Source organism: Rhinolophus ferrumequinum, chromosome 7 (assembly GCF_004115265.2).
Source record: "Rhinolophus ferrumequinum isolate MPI-CBG mRhiFer1 chromosome 7, mRhiFer1_v1.p, whole genome shotgun sequence".
Taxonomy (NCBI): domain Eukaryota; kingdom Metazoa; phylum Chordata; class Mammalia; order Chiroptera; family Rhinolophidae; genus Rhinolophus; species Rhinolophus ferrumequinum.
In genome coordinates this window covers 90,558,963-90,575,304 of record NC_046290.1, presented here as the reverse complement: position 1 = coordinate 90,575,304, position 16,342 = coordinate 90,558,963, and the positions used below count along the sequence as shown (strand labels likewise).

Genomic DNA, 16,342 nt, shown 5'->3' with positions numbered 1-16,342 from the left:
TTTTTTATTACTAGAGTTTATGGTTTTGATTTACCTAATTGAGCAGATCGTGCAGAGTTCCCATGTGCACTTTCCCCCACAATTTCTCCTATTATTAACATCTTACAGTAGTGTGTTATATTTCTTAGAATTCATGAACCAATATTGATACATTATTTTTAGGTTTTTTAGCTTTCTTTAGTTTTAATCTAATGTACTTTTTCTGTTCCAGGATCCCATCCAGAATACCATATTACATCTAGTTTTCATGTCTCCTAAGGCTCTTCTTGGCTGTGACATTTTCTCATACTTTCCTTGTTGTTGATGACCTTGACAACTTTGAGGAGTATTGTTCAGTTATACACGTATTGTAGTATACCTCTCTATTGAAATTTATCTGATGTTTTTGGTATAATCAGAGGTGGGTTATGAGCTTGGGGGAGGAAGATCACAGAGACAAGGTTACTTTTTCAACACATCATATCAAGGGTACATATTAGCAACGTGATTTACGAATGTGGATATTAACCTAGTTGTCTGGTTAACATCCTCTTCTTCCACACGGTGCTCTTTGTGAGTTTTCACGTAACAGAAAATTATTCTGCTTCGTGTTTCTTCCAGAATTTAGTGCCAGGAAGTTTGTCTTTCCTGGCATGCTTGTGTACCTCCTTTTATCAGAGAAAGAGAACTGCACAACCCAGCTTCGATGTTATTTAATTACCTGGACTGTGAGTAGACTGAGAGACAAAGGGTAGATTCATTGCAGAAGGTCCAGATTCTTGGTATGATTTCCTCTTCCTTCCATCATTTTTTGACTCTTTATTGTAATGCTTCACATTGTAAGTGTGCTAATTGTATTGTACCGACATCAAACTTTGGACTTCGAGTAGAAATCACAAGTCAACCATCATATGCTCATACTGGTCTCCAGCTTTCACCTGGTCACCTTCCCTCAATGCTCACTTTTGGTGTTTCTCCAGGAAAGTGACAGACAAGGTGCTCCCTCAGGGCATTTCTCCAATCCAGGTCAGAATGGCAGCCCCAGGGAACAGCGGCCTGGGTGAGTGGGGCTGGTATATGCTGGGGGTCGTGCAGGTAATAGACTTGGAGGGGTTTTATTCCTTGATTGGGAGTAGAGCCCCAGCCCGCCTGCTAGGACAGTATAGCATAGTGGTTAGTAACACGGGCTGTAAAGTCAGACTTTTGGGGTTAAAATAAGATAGAATACTACTTCATCGATTTTTGTCAAAGAGTAAATGAAATAATGTAATGTATGTAAAGAGCATAGAGGAGCACCTGGCATTTTGTAATTTATAAACGTTAGCGCTATTCTGTTTTTTCCTTTCCTGTAGCCCTGTCCGCACGGCCCCCATGCCATCCTGGGCTCCCAGCTACAAAACCCTCTGGCTTCTACCACCAAGAAGTGTGGCACTCGCTGTCCTGCTCCAGCCGCTCCTTCCCCACTGTTGACAGCATCCTGGGCTGCCTGGCTGGCCACGTTGTCCACATGATGGGAGACTCCACGCTTCGGCAGTGGTGGGAGTATCTGCGTGACAAAGTGCCCTGTGAGTGGCCCTGAGGGGAGAGGGCAGGACACCTGGAGCCTCAGGAAGGAAGAGGTGAACAGGGAGGGCTTTGCGAGACAAGACTCCCATGTTACAGAGGTTGGGGCAATATGCCGGGAATTTTCCAAGGGCAAATGAGCAAATGAATCAGAGCTGAGAGAATGTAATTATCATCACCAAGCTTCCTTTCCAGTTTGGTTGACCAGAAGTTATGTAATGAACTCATATGACAGCATTAAAAAAAAAAAAACCTTTCAAATAATACAATTTCTGATAATACAAGAACAGTCCCCGATTTAGTCTTTAAATAAAATCCCCATTTACTCTCTTAAGTAAGATTTACGTGAAAGAAATAAAGTTCACATTTTTGTACCCTACCTACCTCAATTTCTTCCTCCTTCTTTATTCCCTCCTTTTCCGTCTCCTCTCCTCTCCTCCTCTCTTTTCTCTCTCTCTCCTTTCTTTGCCTCACTGTTGTCTCTTGACCAGCAGCTGATAGAGCTATGATTCTCTTAGCACCTAAAACCTGAGTGATTTTGCTGAATGAGTGTCCTTTTCTCAGCCCCTCCAAAGTTAAATGAATCCAATCTCAAATTTTCCATGTGTGCCATTTTTCTAAAAAGTCAAGATTAATGGAAAACAGAAAATTATCACAGACAGAACTTGTGAATACCTCTCATTTAGAAAAGAAAAATAAACACTTAGCATTTATAGTGGTTATTTTAAATATAACTATGTCCAAGCATCTAGTACCTACTCCAAAGTTACTATAAGTCTTGAAAATATCTGAGTGGGAAGGTAGAACAGCAAAGCTAGTCTGAATGTCTGTTGGACTTCATCAGTGAGCTCCTTCGGGACCATTTTTGCACACAATTTTCTCATGCCAAGATTTTCAGTTCAGAGTTTCCTAACTGTTTCTCTATTGATGTTTACTTGGTCTGCTATGCTTCTCACAGTCAGCCAATGATTTTGACGCACAATTTGACAAATTTTTGCAATGTTTTCATCAGCTCTGTTTATTACTGGCCGCCCTGACCTCTCGTCATCAGTGACGTGTTCTCTGCCCTCAAAAAAACATTTAATCCATTTGTACACTGTTGTTTTCTTCATGGCTTTATCTCCATAAATTTGGACTAACATGTCCCTGATTTCACTTCCACTCTTGCCAAGTTTAACAAGAAATTTAATGTTTGTTCGTTGCTCTAATTCAAGCTCAGACATTCTCACGACAGCACACAAAAGAATGCAACAACAATAACGAAAGCCACTCAGCAAGACACCGTTACATGTCGACACGAACACATCTGTGAGACATTGACATACCAAGGTTAGGAAACCTTACCGAGCTGTTTGTACAGTGCTGCCAATATAAGCGTAGGTGGCAAGTTCATGAACTTAATCGATAGACCTTGTATATTAGTGGGAGTGCATAATTTTTAAAATTTTATAAAATATAACAAAACATAGAAAATGCATAAAACAGTTTCCATTGTTATAAAATGATCACCCATATAACCTCCACTCCAAATAAGAAAGAGACCAAGACTCTCACTCCAGAAGCCCTCCTGATACCATGTCTCCTCTAAATTATAACTCCCTCTCTCTCTCTCCCATTATTCTAGAAATCATCATTCTGTTATAATATTTAAGCCCTTGTGTTTCTTTATAGTTCTGCCAACTTATTAGGCATTCGTAAACAATATACGAGATGAATTTTGCTCGATTTCCAACTTCACATAAATGAAAACATACACTATGATTTCTGTTGTGTCTGGGTTTTTTTTGTATATACGATTCATCTGTATTCTTTCATGTGATTGTAGCTCATTCATTTTCACTGCTACATGGTATTTAGTTGTATGATTATATCACACTATATTTTTACATTCTACTGTTGATGGGACTATCATGAAAAATGCTGCTATAAATGTTCTTGTACATGTCACTTTAAGTCCACATGAGGTTGTGATTTGTAGGATGTCACCTGGTGATGGCTTTGCTGATCAGAGAGTAGGTGTATCTTTAGACTTTTTGGATTCTGCCAATGTTTAAAAGTGGTTTTATCAGTTTACTCTTTCACCAGTGGTTCTTGTTGTTCCACATTCTTGTCCAGCATTTCATATTATCATTTTTTAATATTTGGCAAAAAGTATGGGTGTATCATAGTGGCTCATGTGGTTTTCATTTGAAATTTTCTATTAGTCATGAGAGAACACCTTTTTTTCCTAAGTTTTGGATATTGGGGTACCTGACTGACCTGGCACTGTTGACTGAGAAGCCATCTTTTCCCCATAGCTCTGCAGGGCATCTTCGTCATAAAGCAGGTGTCCTTATGTCTGTCTGTTTGGGGGATCTCTATTCTGTTTAGTGAATCTATTTGCTTGTATCAGCACCAATACCACCCAGTCTTTATTACTATACTGTTGTAATAATTTTGGATTTCTGGTGGACAGGAGCTACATTTCTACTCTTCTTTAAAAGAGGCTTGGCCTTTTTTTGGCCCTTTGTTCTGCCATATGACTCCTTTAATCAACTTGTGGAATTGAAAAAAACTTTTTCCTCTTGTGATTTTGATTGTGATTATATTGAACCTGCAGTTCAAGATGGTTCCAACTGAGATGTTTGGATATGATATATCTTTTGGTTAATACTGTTTTAGTTATTGATGCCAATGTTATTGCACTGTGACTACAGGACATATTTTTAAATTTTGAAATATTTTGAGATTTGAAGAAAACTCGCTTTTTGGACCAGTATACCATCAATTTTGTAAATGTTCCACATAGGTATTCTGCGATTGATAGTTTCAGTGTCTAAACAGGGATATTTTTAAAATCATGTTGTTCAAATCTTTACATCATAACTAATCGTTGTCTACTTACTTCACAGTAAGTATAAAAATCTCCCAGAATGAATGTGATTTTTCCCACCTTTGTGTTTTGAAATTTGCTTTATTTATTTGTTTAATGCTATATTATTAGATGCATAGCTATTTAGAGTTATTCCAAATTCCGGGAAAATTGAACTTTTTATCATTATGAAGAAAACTTTCTCATTCCTAGTTGCCTGAAGGTCTGTATCAACTTTATTTTGTAATTATTTGCATGTTTTATCTTTTTTTCTACTAGATTCAAGCAAGGTACACACATTGCACTTGGTTAAGTTTCTTACATTTGTCTTAATGGTTATAGTGCTATTCCAATTATCTGTTACATATTAGGTGAGTTGTAATAGTCTGTGCTTTTTAATAAATTGGCCCGTTTCATCTAAGATGTGAAATTTGTGTGTGTAGAGTTGTTTGTAGGACTCCCTCATTATACTTTGATGTCTGCAGAGTCTAGTGGTAGCCTCTATTCTATTCCTGGGGCATTGGTAATTTTTGTCTTCAGTTATTTTTCATTTGATTTTTTTCTATATTTTCAATCAAATGTGATTAGATATGGATTTTTCAACAATTGTACTTTGGCTTTGTTGGGATCTTTGAAACAGTAGATCGATGCCTTTCATTATGTTTTTGTTTCTGGGAAATTCTCAGCCACGATCTCTTCAAATATTACCTCTTCCTATTTTTCATCCTTTTCTCTGAGACTCCAATTAAATTGTGTTCTATTTTTCTCACTCTCTTCTCTGTATCTTCCCTCTCTTCTGTGCTTTTCATCAATTTCCCTCTTCACTCATTCTGGGTCTTTCTTTCCAATCTGTGTATCAACTCAGTACTTTTCTCTTGTTGTGTCCAATCTGCTATTAAACCCAACCATTGGTTCCAAATTGTAGTTACTGTATTATTTACTTCCATAATTTCTAGACGATTCTTTTTCAAATCTTCAATATCTCTTTTACCGTTCTGGTTCGTTGCTGAGATTTTCAAATTAGACGTTTATTTCCTTGAACATAGTAAGCATAGTTGCCTTACAGTTTGTGTCTGATATTTCCAATATCTGGAGTCCCCATAGGCTTCTTTCTGTTGTCTATTGTCTCTATTGCATTTAGCTTATTTTGTTTTGCTTCTTCAAGTGTCTTGTGATATTTTTTTGTTTTCTGGATGTTTCGTTTCACAAAATACTTTTATGTATTATGTAAGACCTAAGGCAATGTTATCTTATGTTGAAGAAGGGTTTTCATTCTGGCAGACATCTAAGAAGAGTGCTTACAGTTTAGAAACAAGGTTGGAAGTTTTGTGAGCCATCTAAACTTGTGTGAGAGATAATCCCTCGGAGTACAGTACACATCACCCTCCATAGTGAAGTTCTTCTGTTTCTAGCCCAGTACAGGGAATGTTACACTAGGTTTTCCCCCTTTGGGGGATGCTAAGTTCCATCCCTCAAAGCCACCAGAATACATATCTGCCTTTTAGTGAACTTGCATGGATTGGAAAATGATCCCAGGTCAGTCTTTTCGGGTCTCAGCCGAAAGCAGAAAGTATTCCTATCTCTGGTGTCTTTACTCACAAATACCCCCTGATAAGAATCAACTCTAATCCCTTTGATCTCCAATTCTGTCATTCTTATCTCAGAATTTTTAAAAACTTTTAAAATTACTTTTTAAAATTGTCTTCATCAGGGTATGTGGGCCAAGTGTCACAGTGCACCATTAGCAAAAGGTAACATATAGCATTATCTCCCTACTGCTAAAACTGGAAATCTGGCACTCACTAATACCTCCTGTTTTTTAATGCCAGCTTCCAGTTATCTAATCCTGTCTACTCTACATCAAAAATATATCTGTTTCAGTTATTCAGGATGAGTAAGTTCTGGAGATCTAATGAACAGCATGGTGACTGAAGTTAACAATTCTGTATTGTATATTTGAAAGTTTTAAAAAGGTAGATCTTAAGTGTTCTCATCACACATACAAAATGGTAACTGTAAGGTGATAAGTATGTTAATTAGCTTGATTGTGGTAATCCTCTCAAACATCCTGTTGTGCACTTTAAATATAGGTAATTTGTATTTGTTGATTATACTTCCACAAAGTTGGAAAAAATTTAGCTACCAAAAGAAAAAAAATTACAGATATAATAATATATATATGTGTGTGTGTGTGTGTGTGTGTGTGTGTGTGTGTATAAATATCACCCTCTTGCTTCTATCCCTATTTCTCCTCATCCTTGACCATTGCCAAGCCTATCACAAAGTCCTTTAAACCAGGCTCCCCATTTCACTCCAGGTTTTCACAAAGGACCGAGCAAAAGCTTTTTTTTTTTTTTTTTTTTTTATTATTATTATTTTTTTTATTTTTTAATTTATTGGGGTGACAATTGTTAGTAGAATTACATAGATTTCAGTTGTGCAATTCTGAATCACATCATCCATAAATCACACTGTGTGTTCACCACCCAGAGTCAGCTCCCCTTCCATCACCGTACATTTGATCCCCCTCACCCTCATCCCCCACCCCCCAACCCCCTTACGCTCTGGTAACCACCAAATTACGTTCCCCAGATTAATTTTCAAACCCCGTGGCCATCCTGTGGTCACCGACTGCCCTCCAATCCCCTCACCCTCCCCCCCACCCCCCACTCCCCCCGCCCATCTAGCAACCCTCAGTTTTTCCTCATTGTCTCCCAAACAGTTTCTGATTAGTTCATTCACTTATTCTTTTCTTTAGAATCCGCAAATAAGTGAGATCATATGGAACTTATCTTTCTCTGTCTGACTTATTTCACTTAACATAATGTTCTCTAGATCCATCCATGTTGTTGCAAATGGTAAGATTTCTTTCTTCCTTATGGCTGCATAATACTCCATTGTATAAATGTACCACAGTTTCTTAATCCAGTCATCTACCGATGGGCATTTTGGTTGTTTCCATGTCTTAGCTATTGTGTATAGTGCTGCAATAAACATAGGAGTGCATAGAGATTTTTGAATTGAAGTTCTGGATTTCTCCGGATAGATACCTAGGAGTGGAATTACTGGATCATAAGGTAGTTCCATTTTCAGAATTTTGAGATACCTCCATACTGTTTTCCATAGCGGCTGCACCAGTCTGCAATCCCACCAACAGTGCACAAGCGTTCCCTTTTCTCCACATCCGCGCCAGCACTTGTTGTTTGTTGATTTATTGATGATAGCCATTCTGACTGGGGTGAGGTGGTATCTCATTGTGGTTTTTATTTGCATTTCTCTGATGGTTAGTGAGGTTGAGCATTTCTTCATATGTCTGTCTGCCATCTGTATGTCCTTTTCAGAAAAATGTCTCTTCAAGTCCTCTGCCCATTTTTTAATTGGATCGTTTGTTTTTTTGGAGTTGGGTTGAGTAAGTTTTCCATAGATTTGTGATATTAATCCCTTATCAGATTTATCACTGGCAAATATCTTTTCCCATTCAGTAGGATCCCTTCTTGTTTTATTGATGGTTTCCTTTGCTGTGAAAAAACTTTTTAGTTTGATATAATCTCACATGTTTATTCTTTCTCTTAGTTCCCTCGCGCGAGGGTGTATATCAGTAAAAATCTTACTCCGGGTAATGTCTGAGAAGTTTCTTCCTATATTTTCTTCTAGGTATTTTATGGTTTCAGACCTTACATTTAAGTCTTTAAGCCATTTTGAATTTATTTTTGTATATGGTGTAAGGAGGTGGTCCAACTTCATTTTTTTGCATGTGTCTGTCCAGGTTTCCCAGCACCATTTATTGAATAGACTGTCATTACTCCATCGTACATTCTTGCTTCCATTGTCGTAGATTAAATGGCCATATAGGCGTGGATTTATTTCTGGACTCTCTATTCTGTTCCATTGATCTATGTGTCTGTTTTTATGCCAGTACCATGCTGTTTTGATTACTGTAGCCTTGTAGTATAATTTGAAGTCAGGTATTGTTATACCTCCCACTTTGTTCTTATTTCTCAAGATTGCCTTTGCTATTCGGGGTCTTTTATGGTCCCATATAAATTTTAGGATTATATGTTCTATTTCTGTGAAAAACGACGTTGGCAGTTTGATAGGAATTGCATTGAATATGTATATTGCCTTAGGCAGTATGGACATTTTAACTATATTAATTCTTCCTATCCATGAACATGATATGTGTTTCCATCTATTTATATCTTCCTTCATTCCTTTCATCAGTGTCTTATAATTTTCTGAGTATAGATCTTTTACTTCTTTGGTTAAATTTATTCCCAGGTATTTTATAGTCTTTGGAGCGATTGTAAATGGGATTGTTTTTTTAATTTCTCCTTCTGATGTTTTATTATTGGTATATACAAATGCAACTGATTTCTGAATATTAATTTTGTATCCTGCCACTTTACTAAATTCATCTATCAGCTCTAATAGCTTCTTGGTGGAGTCTTTAGGGTTCTCTATATATAGTATCATATCATCTGCATACAATGATAACTTTACTTCCTCCTTACCAATCTGGATGCCTTTTATTTCTTTTTCTTGTCTGATTGCTGTGGCAAGAACTTCCAGAACTATGTTGAATAGAAGCGGAGATAATGGGCATCCTTGCCTTGTTCCTGATCTTAGGGGGAATGGTTTTAGCTTTTCCCCATTGAGTATGATGTTAGCTGTGGGTTTGTCATATATGGCCTTTATTATGTTGAGATAAGATCCCTCTATTCCCACTTTCTTAAGGGTTTTTATCATAAATGGCTGTTGGATTTTATCAAATGCTTTTTCTGCATCTATTGATATGATCATGTGATTTTTATTTTTCATTTTGTTAATGTGGTGTATCACATTAATAGATTTGCGGATGTTGAACCACCCCTGCATACCAGGAATGAATCCCACTTGATCGTGGTGAATGATCTTTTTAATGTATTGCTGAATTCTGTTTGCTAATATTTTGTTGAGGATTTTTGCATCTATGTTCATTAAAGATATCGGCCTGTAGTTTTCTTTTTTTGTGGTGTCTTTGTCTAATTTTGGGATCAGGGTGATAGTGGCTTCGTAAAAAGTGTTTGGGAGTCTTCCCTCCTTCTGGATTTTTTGGAAGAGCTTGAGGAGAATTGGTGATAATTCTTTTTTGAACGCTTTGTAAAATTCACCTGTAAAGCCATCTGGTCCAGGGCTTTTGTTTGTTGGGAGACTGTTGATTACTGATTCAATTTCCATGGTGGTAATCAGTCTATTCAGGTTTTCTGTTTCTTCTTGAGTTAGCCTTGGAAGGTTGTACGCCTCTAGAAAATTGTCCATTTCTTCCAAATTGTCAAATTTGTTGGCATATAGTTGCTCATAGTAACTTCTTAAAACTCTTTGTATTTCTGCAGTGTCCGTTGTCACTTCTCCTCTTTCGTTTCTGATTTTATTAATTTGGGTCCTCTCTCTCTTTTTTTTAATGAGTCTGGCTAATGGTTTGTCGATTTTGTTTATCTTCTCTAAGAACCAACTCTTGGATTCATTGATCTTTTGTATTGTTTTTCTGGTTTCTATTTCATTTAATTCTGCTCTGATCTTTATTATCTCCTTCCTTGTGTTCCCTTTGGGCTTATTTTGCTGTTCTTTTTCCAGATCCCTTAAATGTGAAGATAAACTGTTGATTAGTGATGTTTCTTGTTTCTTTAGGTAGGCCTGCAAAGCTATGAATTTCCCTCTTAGGACTGCTTTCGCGGCATCCCATAGATTTTGGGTCGTCGTGTTTTCATTTTCATTTATCTCGAAATATCTTTTGATTTCTTCCTTGATCTCCTGCTTGACCCATTCATTATTTAGTAATAAGTTATTCAGCCTCCATGAATTGGTGTGTCTTCCCGTTTTTTTCCTGTAGTTCATTTCTAATTTCATAGCATTGTGATCAGAGAAGACAATTGGTATGATTTCAATTTTCTTAAATTTATCAAGACTTGTTTTGTGGCCTAACATATGATCTATCTTGGAAAATGTTCCATGTGCGCTTGAGAAGAAGGTGTATTTTGCAGCATTGGGGTGAAATGTTCTGAAAATATCGATTAAATCCAAGTGGTCCAATGTATCATTTAAGGCTGTTGTTTCCATATTGATTTTCTGTCTGGAAGACCTGTCCCTTGTGGTCAGAGGTGTGTTGAAGTCCCCGACTATAATAGTGTTACAGTTGATCTCTGCCTTTATGTCAGTCAGTACCTGTTTTATATATTTAGGTGCTCCTATGTTGGGTGCATAGATGTTTACTAGGGTTATGTCCTCTTGTCGGATCGATCCCTTTATTATTATATAGTGCCCATCTTTATCTTTTCGTATGTTCTTCATTTTAAAGTCTATTTTGTCAGAAATAAGTATTGCAACTCCAGCTTTTTTCTCGTTTCCATTTGCATGAAATATCTTACTCCAACCCTTCACTTTCAGCCTGTGTGTGTCTTTTGTTCTGAGTGAGTCTCTTGTATACAGCATATACAAGGGTCTTGCTGTCTTATCCAGTCAGCCACCCTATGTCTTTTGATTGGAGCATTTAATCCATTTACATTTAAAGTGATTATTGATAGGTACATAGATATTGCCATTTTTAAATTTGTAGTTAGGTTGTTTTGATCTTTCTTCTATTTACAGAAGACCTTTTAGTATTTCTTGCAATGCTGGCTTGGTGGTAATAAATTCCTTTAGCTTATTTTTTTCTGGAAAGCTCTTTATCTCTCCATCAACTTTAAATGATAGCCTTGCTGGATAAAGCAATCTAGGTTGTAGGCCTTTGTTTTCCATCACTTTAAGTATCTCCTGCCACTCCCTCCTGGCCTTCAATGTTTCTGTAGAAAAATCATTTGATAGTCTTATGGGAGTTCCCTTGTATGTAACCCTCCGTCTTTCTCTTGCTGCTTTTAGGATTCTCTCTTTGTCTTTAAGCTTTGCCATTTTAACTATAATGTGTCTTGGTGTGGACCTGTTTGGGTTAATCCTGGTTGGAACTCTCTGCACTTCCTGGACTTGTATGTTGGTTTCCTTCATCAGGTTGGGGAAGTTTTCAGACATTATTACTTCAAATATGTTCTCAATCCCTTGCTTGCTCTCTTCACCTTCTGGTATTCCTATGATGCGCATGTTGTTGCGCTTGATGTTATCCCAGAGGTCTCTTAGGCCATCTTCATTGTTTTTTATTCTTTTTTCTTTTGTTGTTCCGTTTGGGTGATCTCTGCTACCTTGTCTTCTAAGTCGCTGATTCGATCCTCTGCTTCATCTAGCCTGCTGGTAATTCCTTCAAGTGAGTTCTTAATTTCGGTAATTGTGTTCTTTAGTTCCAACTGGTTTTTCGTTATGATTTCTACATCCTTCTTTATGTTTTCTCTAAGCTCGTTTGTTATGATTTCTACATCCTTCTTTATGTCTTCTCTAAGCTCCTTAAACATTCTTATCACCAGTGTTCTGAACTCTGTCTCTGAGAGGTTGGTTACGTCTGCTTCATTTGGTTCCAGTTGTGGAAGCTTCTTCTGTTCTTTTATTTGGGACGTGTATCTTTGTTTCCCCATTCTGGCTGACTGTGTTTATTTTGATATATTAGGTAGATCCCCTAGAGTTCTTAGTTCTTGCTAGGTTATCTTGTGTAGTATGTGTCCTTTATATTTGACTCGCACCACGTCGTCCTCCTCTGTGTGTGCTCCAAAGGTGAGTCTTGTGTTGTGTACACTGTCCCGTTCAAGAAGATCTTTAATTGCTTCCCGCTAATGAGCAGGTGGGGTCAACTCCTGGGCTGACCTGCCGTGAGACTTGGCTCTGCCCCCCGCAGGGCACTCTGCTGCGTAAGGGTTGACCACCCCAATGTGATTTGGCCTCTATGGGCTCCAGAGCCTGCCGAGAACCCCCTCTAGGTATGTGACCTGCAGGTCAACCCCGGCTGCACTCCGATTTGGTCTGGAGTTGGCCCCCAGATATGCCGAGTCCCGTGCCACCCAAGCTGGGCCCCGGCAGGGAAGTCCCAGAACAAGGCAAATCACCAAGCACAGCAGCAACGACAACAGCGAAGAAGAAAAAAAAAAAAAAAAACAGCCGATAACCCCCGCTCGACACAGGCAAAGATATCAAAGATACAAGATAAAGCAAAACAAAACCAAGCAAAGCAAAACAAAGCAAAACAAAAAGCAGCGACCGTCTCGGCCTGAGCCCATCAAGCAATGACCAGGTTGTCCTCTGCTGTACCAAAGAGCCCCCTGCTTATTGCGCAGGCAGAGCCGGTCACCTGGTGCTCAGAGAGACTTTGGGACTGCAGACTTAAAAGCGTGGGCCTGAGGGGTCTGGATGATAGTCTCCACAAAGTCAGTGCAGCTTCTGCCCTTGTCCGCACGTATGCACACCGAGAGGAGCACCACCAGTCCTTTGTCCAGAGCTCGTGAGTCCTAGGGCACTCCTTCAGTGTGTGTGTATGGGTGCGGGCGGGAGATTTCTGATCTGCTGACCGTGCCTCACAAGCTGGGCCCCGGCAGGGCAGTTTCAGAACAAAGCAAATCACCAAGCACAACAACAACAACAACAACAAAGAAAAATATCAAATACGTTCACATGCAAAAACCACCTGATAACCCCACTCGACAGAGGCAAAGATATCAAAGATATAAAGACAAAGCAAAACAAGACAAAACAAAGCAATACAAAAAGCAGCGACAGTCTCGGCCTAAGCCCACCAAGCAATGTCCAGGTTGTTCTCTGCTGTACCAAGGAGCCCCCTGCTTATTGCGCAGGCAGAGCCGGTCACCTGGTGCCCAGAGAGACTTTGGGACTGCAGACTTAAAAGCGTGGGCCTGAGGGGTCTGGATGATAGTTTTTACAATATCAGTGCAGTTTCTGCCCTTGCCTGCACAAATGCACACTGAGAGTGGCACCACCAGATATGTGACCAAAACTCTTGAGTCTTAAGGCACCTCTTCAGTGTGTGTGTGTGAGTGCGGGCAGGAGATTTCTGATCTGCTGAAAGCCCAGAGCTGCGCCTGCCTCACTGCTGATCTCCGGGTGTGTCTCGGCCGCTGCACCCACCCCACCCTAGGCAAGCCAGGAAGGGTGGGGGCTGGAGATGGAGGGGTCTTCACTCTCCCAGCCCAGCCGTGTGTCGCCCTCTTCCCGCAGGCCAGAAAAGGTGGTGGCTGGGGGTGGAGGCGTCTCTTCTCTCCTAGCGCAGCCAAAATCACGCACACTGCCCAGTCTGCCTGGGTCAGGGCTGCCCGTCAGGCTTCCCAAAGCGTGAGCGTTAGATACCACTTCTCGGTTCAGGGGCCGGTTTAAGTCTCTGGAAGGGCGGGGTAAGATTGGAAGAGCGGGGCGGGGGAGGGGCCTAGGTATGGAGACTGCGCCCCCCGTCCGCCGCAGGGCGCGCCGCCTTCCCGGCTGGAGAAATCAGCCGCGGGACGCAGGGAAAGAGCCGCCTCCGGGTCTCTGCGCTCTCCGCTCTCAGCTCCGCCTGGGCTCCTGTGCGCGCCCGGCACAGCGGGGCTGCACCGCGGTTTCCAGTCCCAGTCTCTGGAAGGGCGGGGTAGGATTGGGAGAGCAGGGCGGGGGGGAGGGGCCCAGGTATGGAGACTGCGCCCCCCGTCCGCCGAAGGGCGCGCCGCCTTCCCGGCGGGAGAAATCAGCCGTGGGAGCAGGGAAAGGGCTTACCCCCGGTCTCTGCGCTCTCCGCTCCGCCTGGGATCCCGTGCTTGCCCGGCTCCGTGGTTTTCGGTTTTCGCCCCCGCCAGCTGAGGCTCCGCTGGGGGCTGGGCTCTCCCGCCGCTGCCGGCCGGGCGCTCCCACGCCGCTTCTCCTCCTCCTCTCCTTGCTCCGTCCAGTTAGCTTACCCCCAAGAATTTCTTAGCTTCAAGCAATCCACGAATCTCTCCACTCGGTGGCACAAGCCCGGGCAGGAAGCAGCAGAGGGCCAAATCAGGATGCTCTGGCTGGTACTTCCAGCCTAGCTCCTTTTCTCACCTCACCCTTACTTCTTAATTAGCAATAAATGCCTACATTTTTCTGTTGAATGTTACATGTGGGAATTACAAAAATATCAACAATTACAGAAAGACATTTATGACCCTCAGTCACTGCTTTAATTGGTTATGTCAACAAATGATGATGCGGCCGGTCTTCAGTGATCCTGAAGCCGCAAAAGCTTTTTAAAATGTAAATTGGATCATCCTACCTACCTTCACTTTAAATTTACTTGAGACAAAAATCAAAATCATTAACATGATGTATAAGGAACTACGTGACCAGACCGTGCCTATATCTTAACCTCACCCCGTGCCATTCATTATGCTCCAGGAGCACCAACCTCCTTTCAGTTCCTCACAATTTCCAACCTCCCTTCTGCATCAGGAAATCTCTCTCTCCCAAGAAACAGTAATCTCCATGAGGGCAAGGATGGCTGTCTCTTTTTCACCATTGTATACAAAAGTACCCAGAACAGCACCAATTTGTACCTGTAAGTTATTGCTAGATGAATGTAGCCAAGAGTTACTAAGAGCCTAAACTAAAAGTTGGATGCATGTGTTGCACATAGGAAACCTAAAATGAATAATGAATGAGACTTGGTTAATTATTTGAGTTCAGACTGAGACACCGAGAGGTATTAAATATGGCTAACGGCCTCCCCAGGGAGAGCTAAGAAAAGAACAACAAAACATTGGAAAGTCACCAAAACAATAGCTGACTGGTGTGGGGCAGTAGGGGGAAATTCAGGACATAGAGAGACATTTATGCGTGCTAAAATGATAGATTCATCTATCCAGGCAATGTACAAAATATTCAAGACCATTGTGGCCATTAGAGAGAAAATACTGCCTGGGCAATTGGAAGTGTGGAATCAAAGCTCAGGAAGCCATCAGGGCTTAGACAAAAACTGAGGAGGTAGGAGTGAATGAATTCCCCAAAGGGAAGATGGTAAAGAAAAGTAGATGACAGTGATAGAATTTTAGGGAATACCACATTTAGAGAATGCAAAGAAAACATGAAGCTGACAATTGAACAAAGAATGACCAGAATGGTAGAAAAAAATAGGATAATGTAGTGTTAAGGCAAGAAAGAGAGGTTTCTGGAAGAGGTCACTCAGCATGGAGAAGTCAAATGTCTTAGACAAATAAGAGCAAACTGAATAGGAGTTTGGATGGTAATAGTGAGATCCTTGGCTACCTTGAAAACTGGGGTTGGGGTAGGTAAGCACTAGGGTTTAGAGACAGGATGCTTATGTCCTGGAATATGGGGACTAGAAATTTCATTTGTCTAAGAGGATGGTATACAGTCCTATACTAACCCTTAGGCCTCCTCTCTCTTCCTCTCCACAGCCCTAAAGCCCATGGATCTACACGCCACATATCAGACAGGGCCCCTGATGGCCGTGGAGACCACTCGGAATATAGTGCTACACTGGCGGGCCCACAGCTGGCCCCTGCGCTCCCTGCGCACACCAGTGGCCTCCCTGCACTCTGTAGCCCGAGAGCTGGGGGGCCTGGCAGGGGGCCCCCACACCGTGGTGGTGCTGGGGCTGGGCGCCCACTTCACCACCTTCCCTCCGTCCATCTTTGCACGACGGCTGGCAGGGATCCGGGCAGCTGTGGCTGCGCTGCTGGCCCGGGAGCCCCGCACTCTCGTGGTCATCAAACTGGCCAACACTGGCTACAAGTCCGTATATGGCAGCGACTGGCTCACCCTGCAGGTGAACCGGCTCCTCCGAGCTGCCTTTGCCGACCTCCGTGTGGCCTTTGTGGACGCCTGGGAAATGACCTCCAGCCTGGCGGTGCCCGACAACATCCACCCAGGAAGGCTCATCGTCGGCAATGAAGTGGACCTCCTCCTGTCCTTCGTCTGCCCCACCTGAGCGCTTCTGCGGGTCTTGGCACTGTGTGGATGGAGAAGCTGGAGGGGTGATCAAGCCTGCAGGCCCTTCACTGAGCGGACTGTACCCCTTCCCTGACCTCTTCC

The 16,342-nt window shown here is 41.5% G+C and overlaps 1 protein-coding gene across 7 annotated transcripts in view; it reads left to right on the top strand.

Moving 5' to 3' along the window:
• LOC117024855 (NXPE family member 3-like) overlaps nucleotides 1–16,342 on the top strand; it is a 71,411-nt gene extending 55,069 nt beyond the window's left edge. For all 7 annotated transcript variants that reach the window (XM_033110462.1, XM_033110458.1, XM_033110463.1 and 4 more), the window contains 3 exons: nucleotides 960–1,039; nucleotides 1,332–1,544; nucleotides 15,706–16,342. In XM_033110462.1, coding sequence (XP_032966353.1) covers nucleotides 960–1,039; nucleotides 1,332–1,544; nucleotides 15,706–16,238 — 826 coding nt within the window. In that variant the 3' untranslated portion in view covers nucleotides 16,239–16,342. The remainder of the gene's footprint in view (nucleotides 1–959; nucleotides 1,040–1,331; nucleotides 1,545–15,705) is intronic.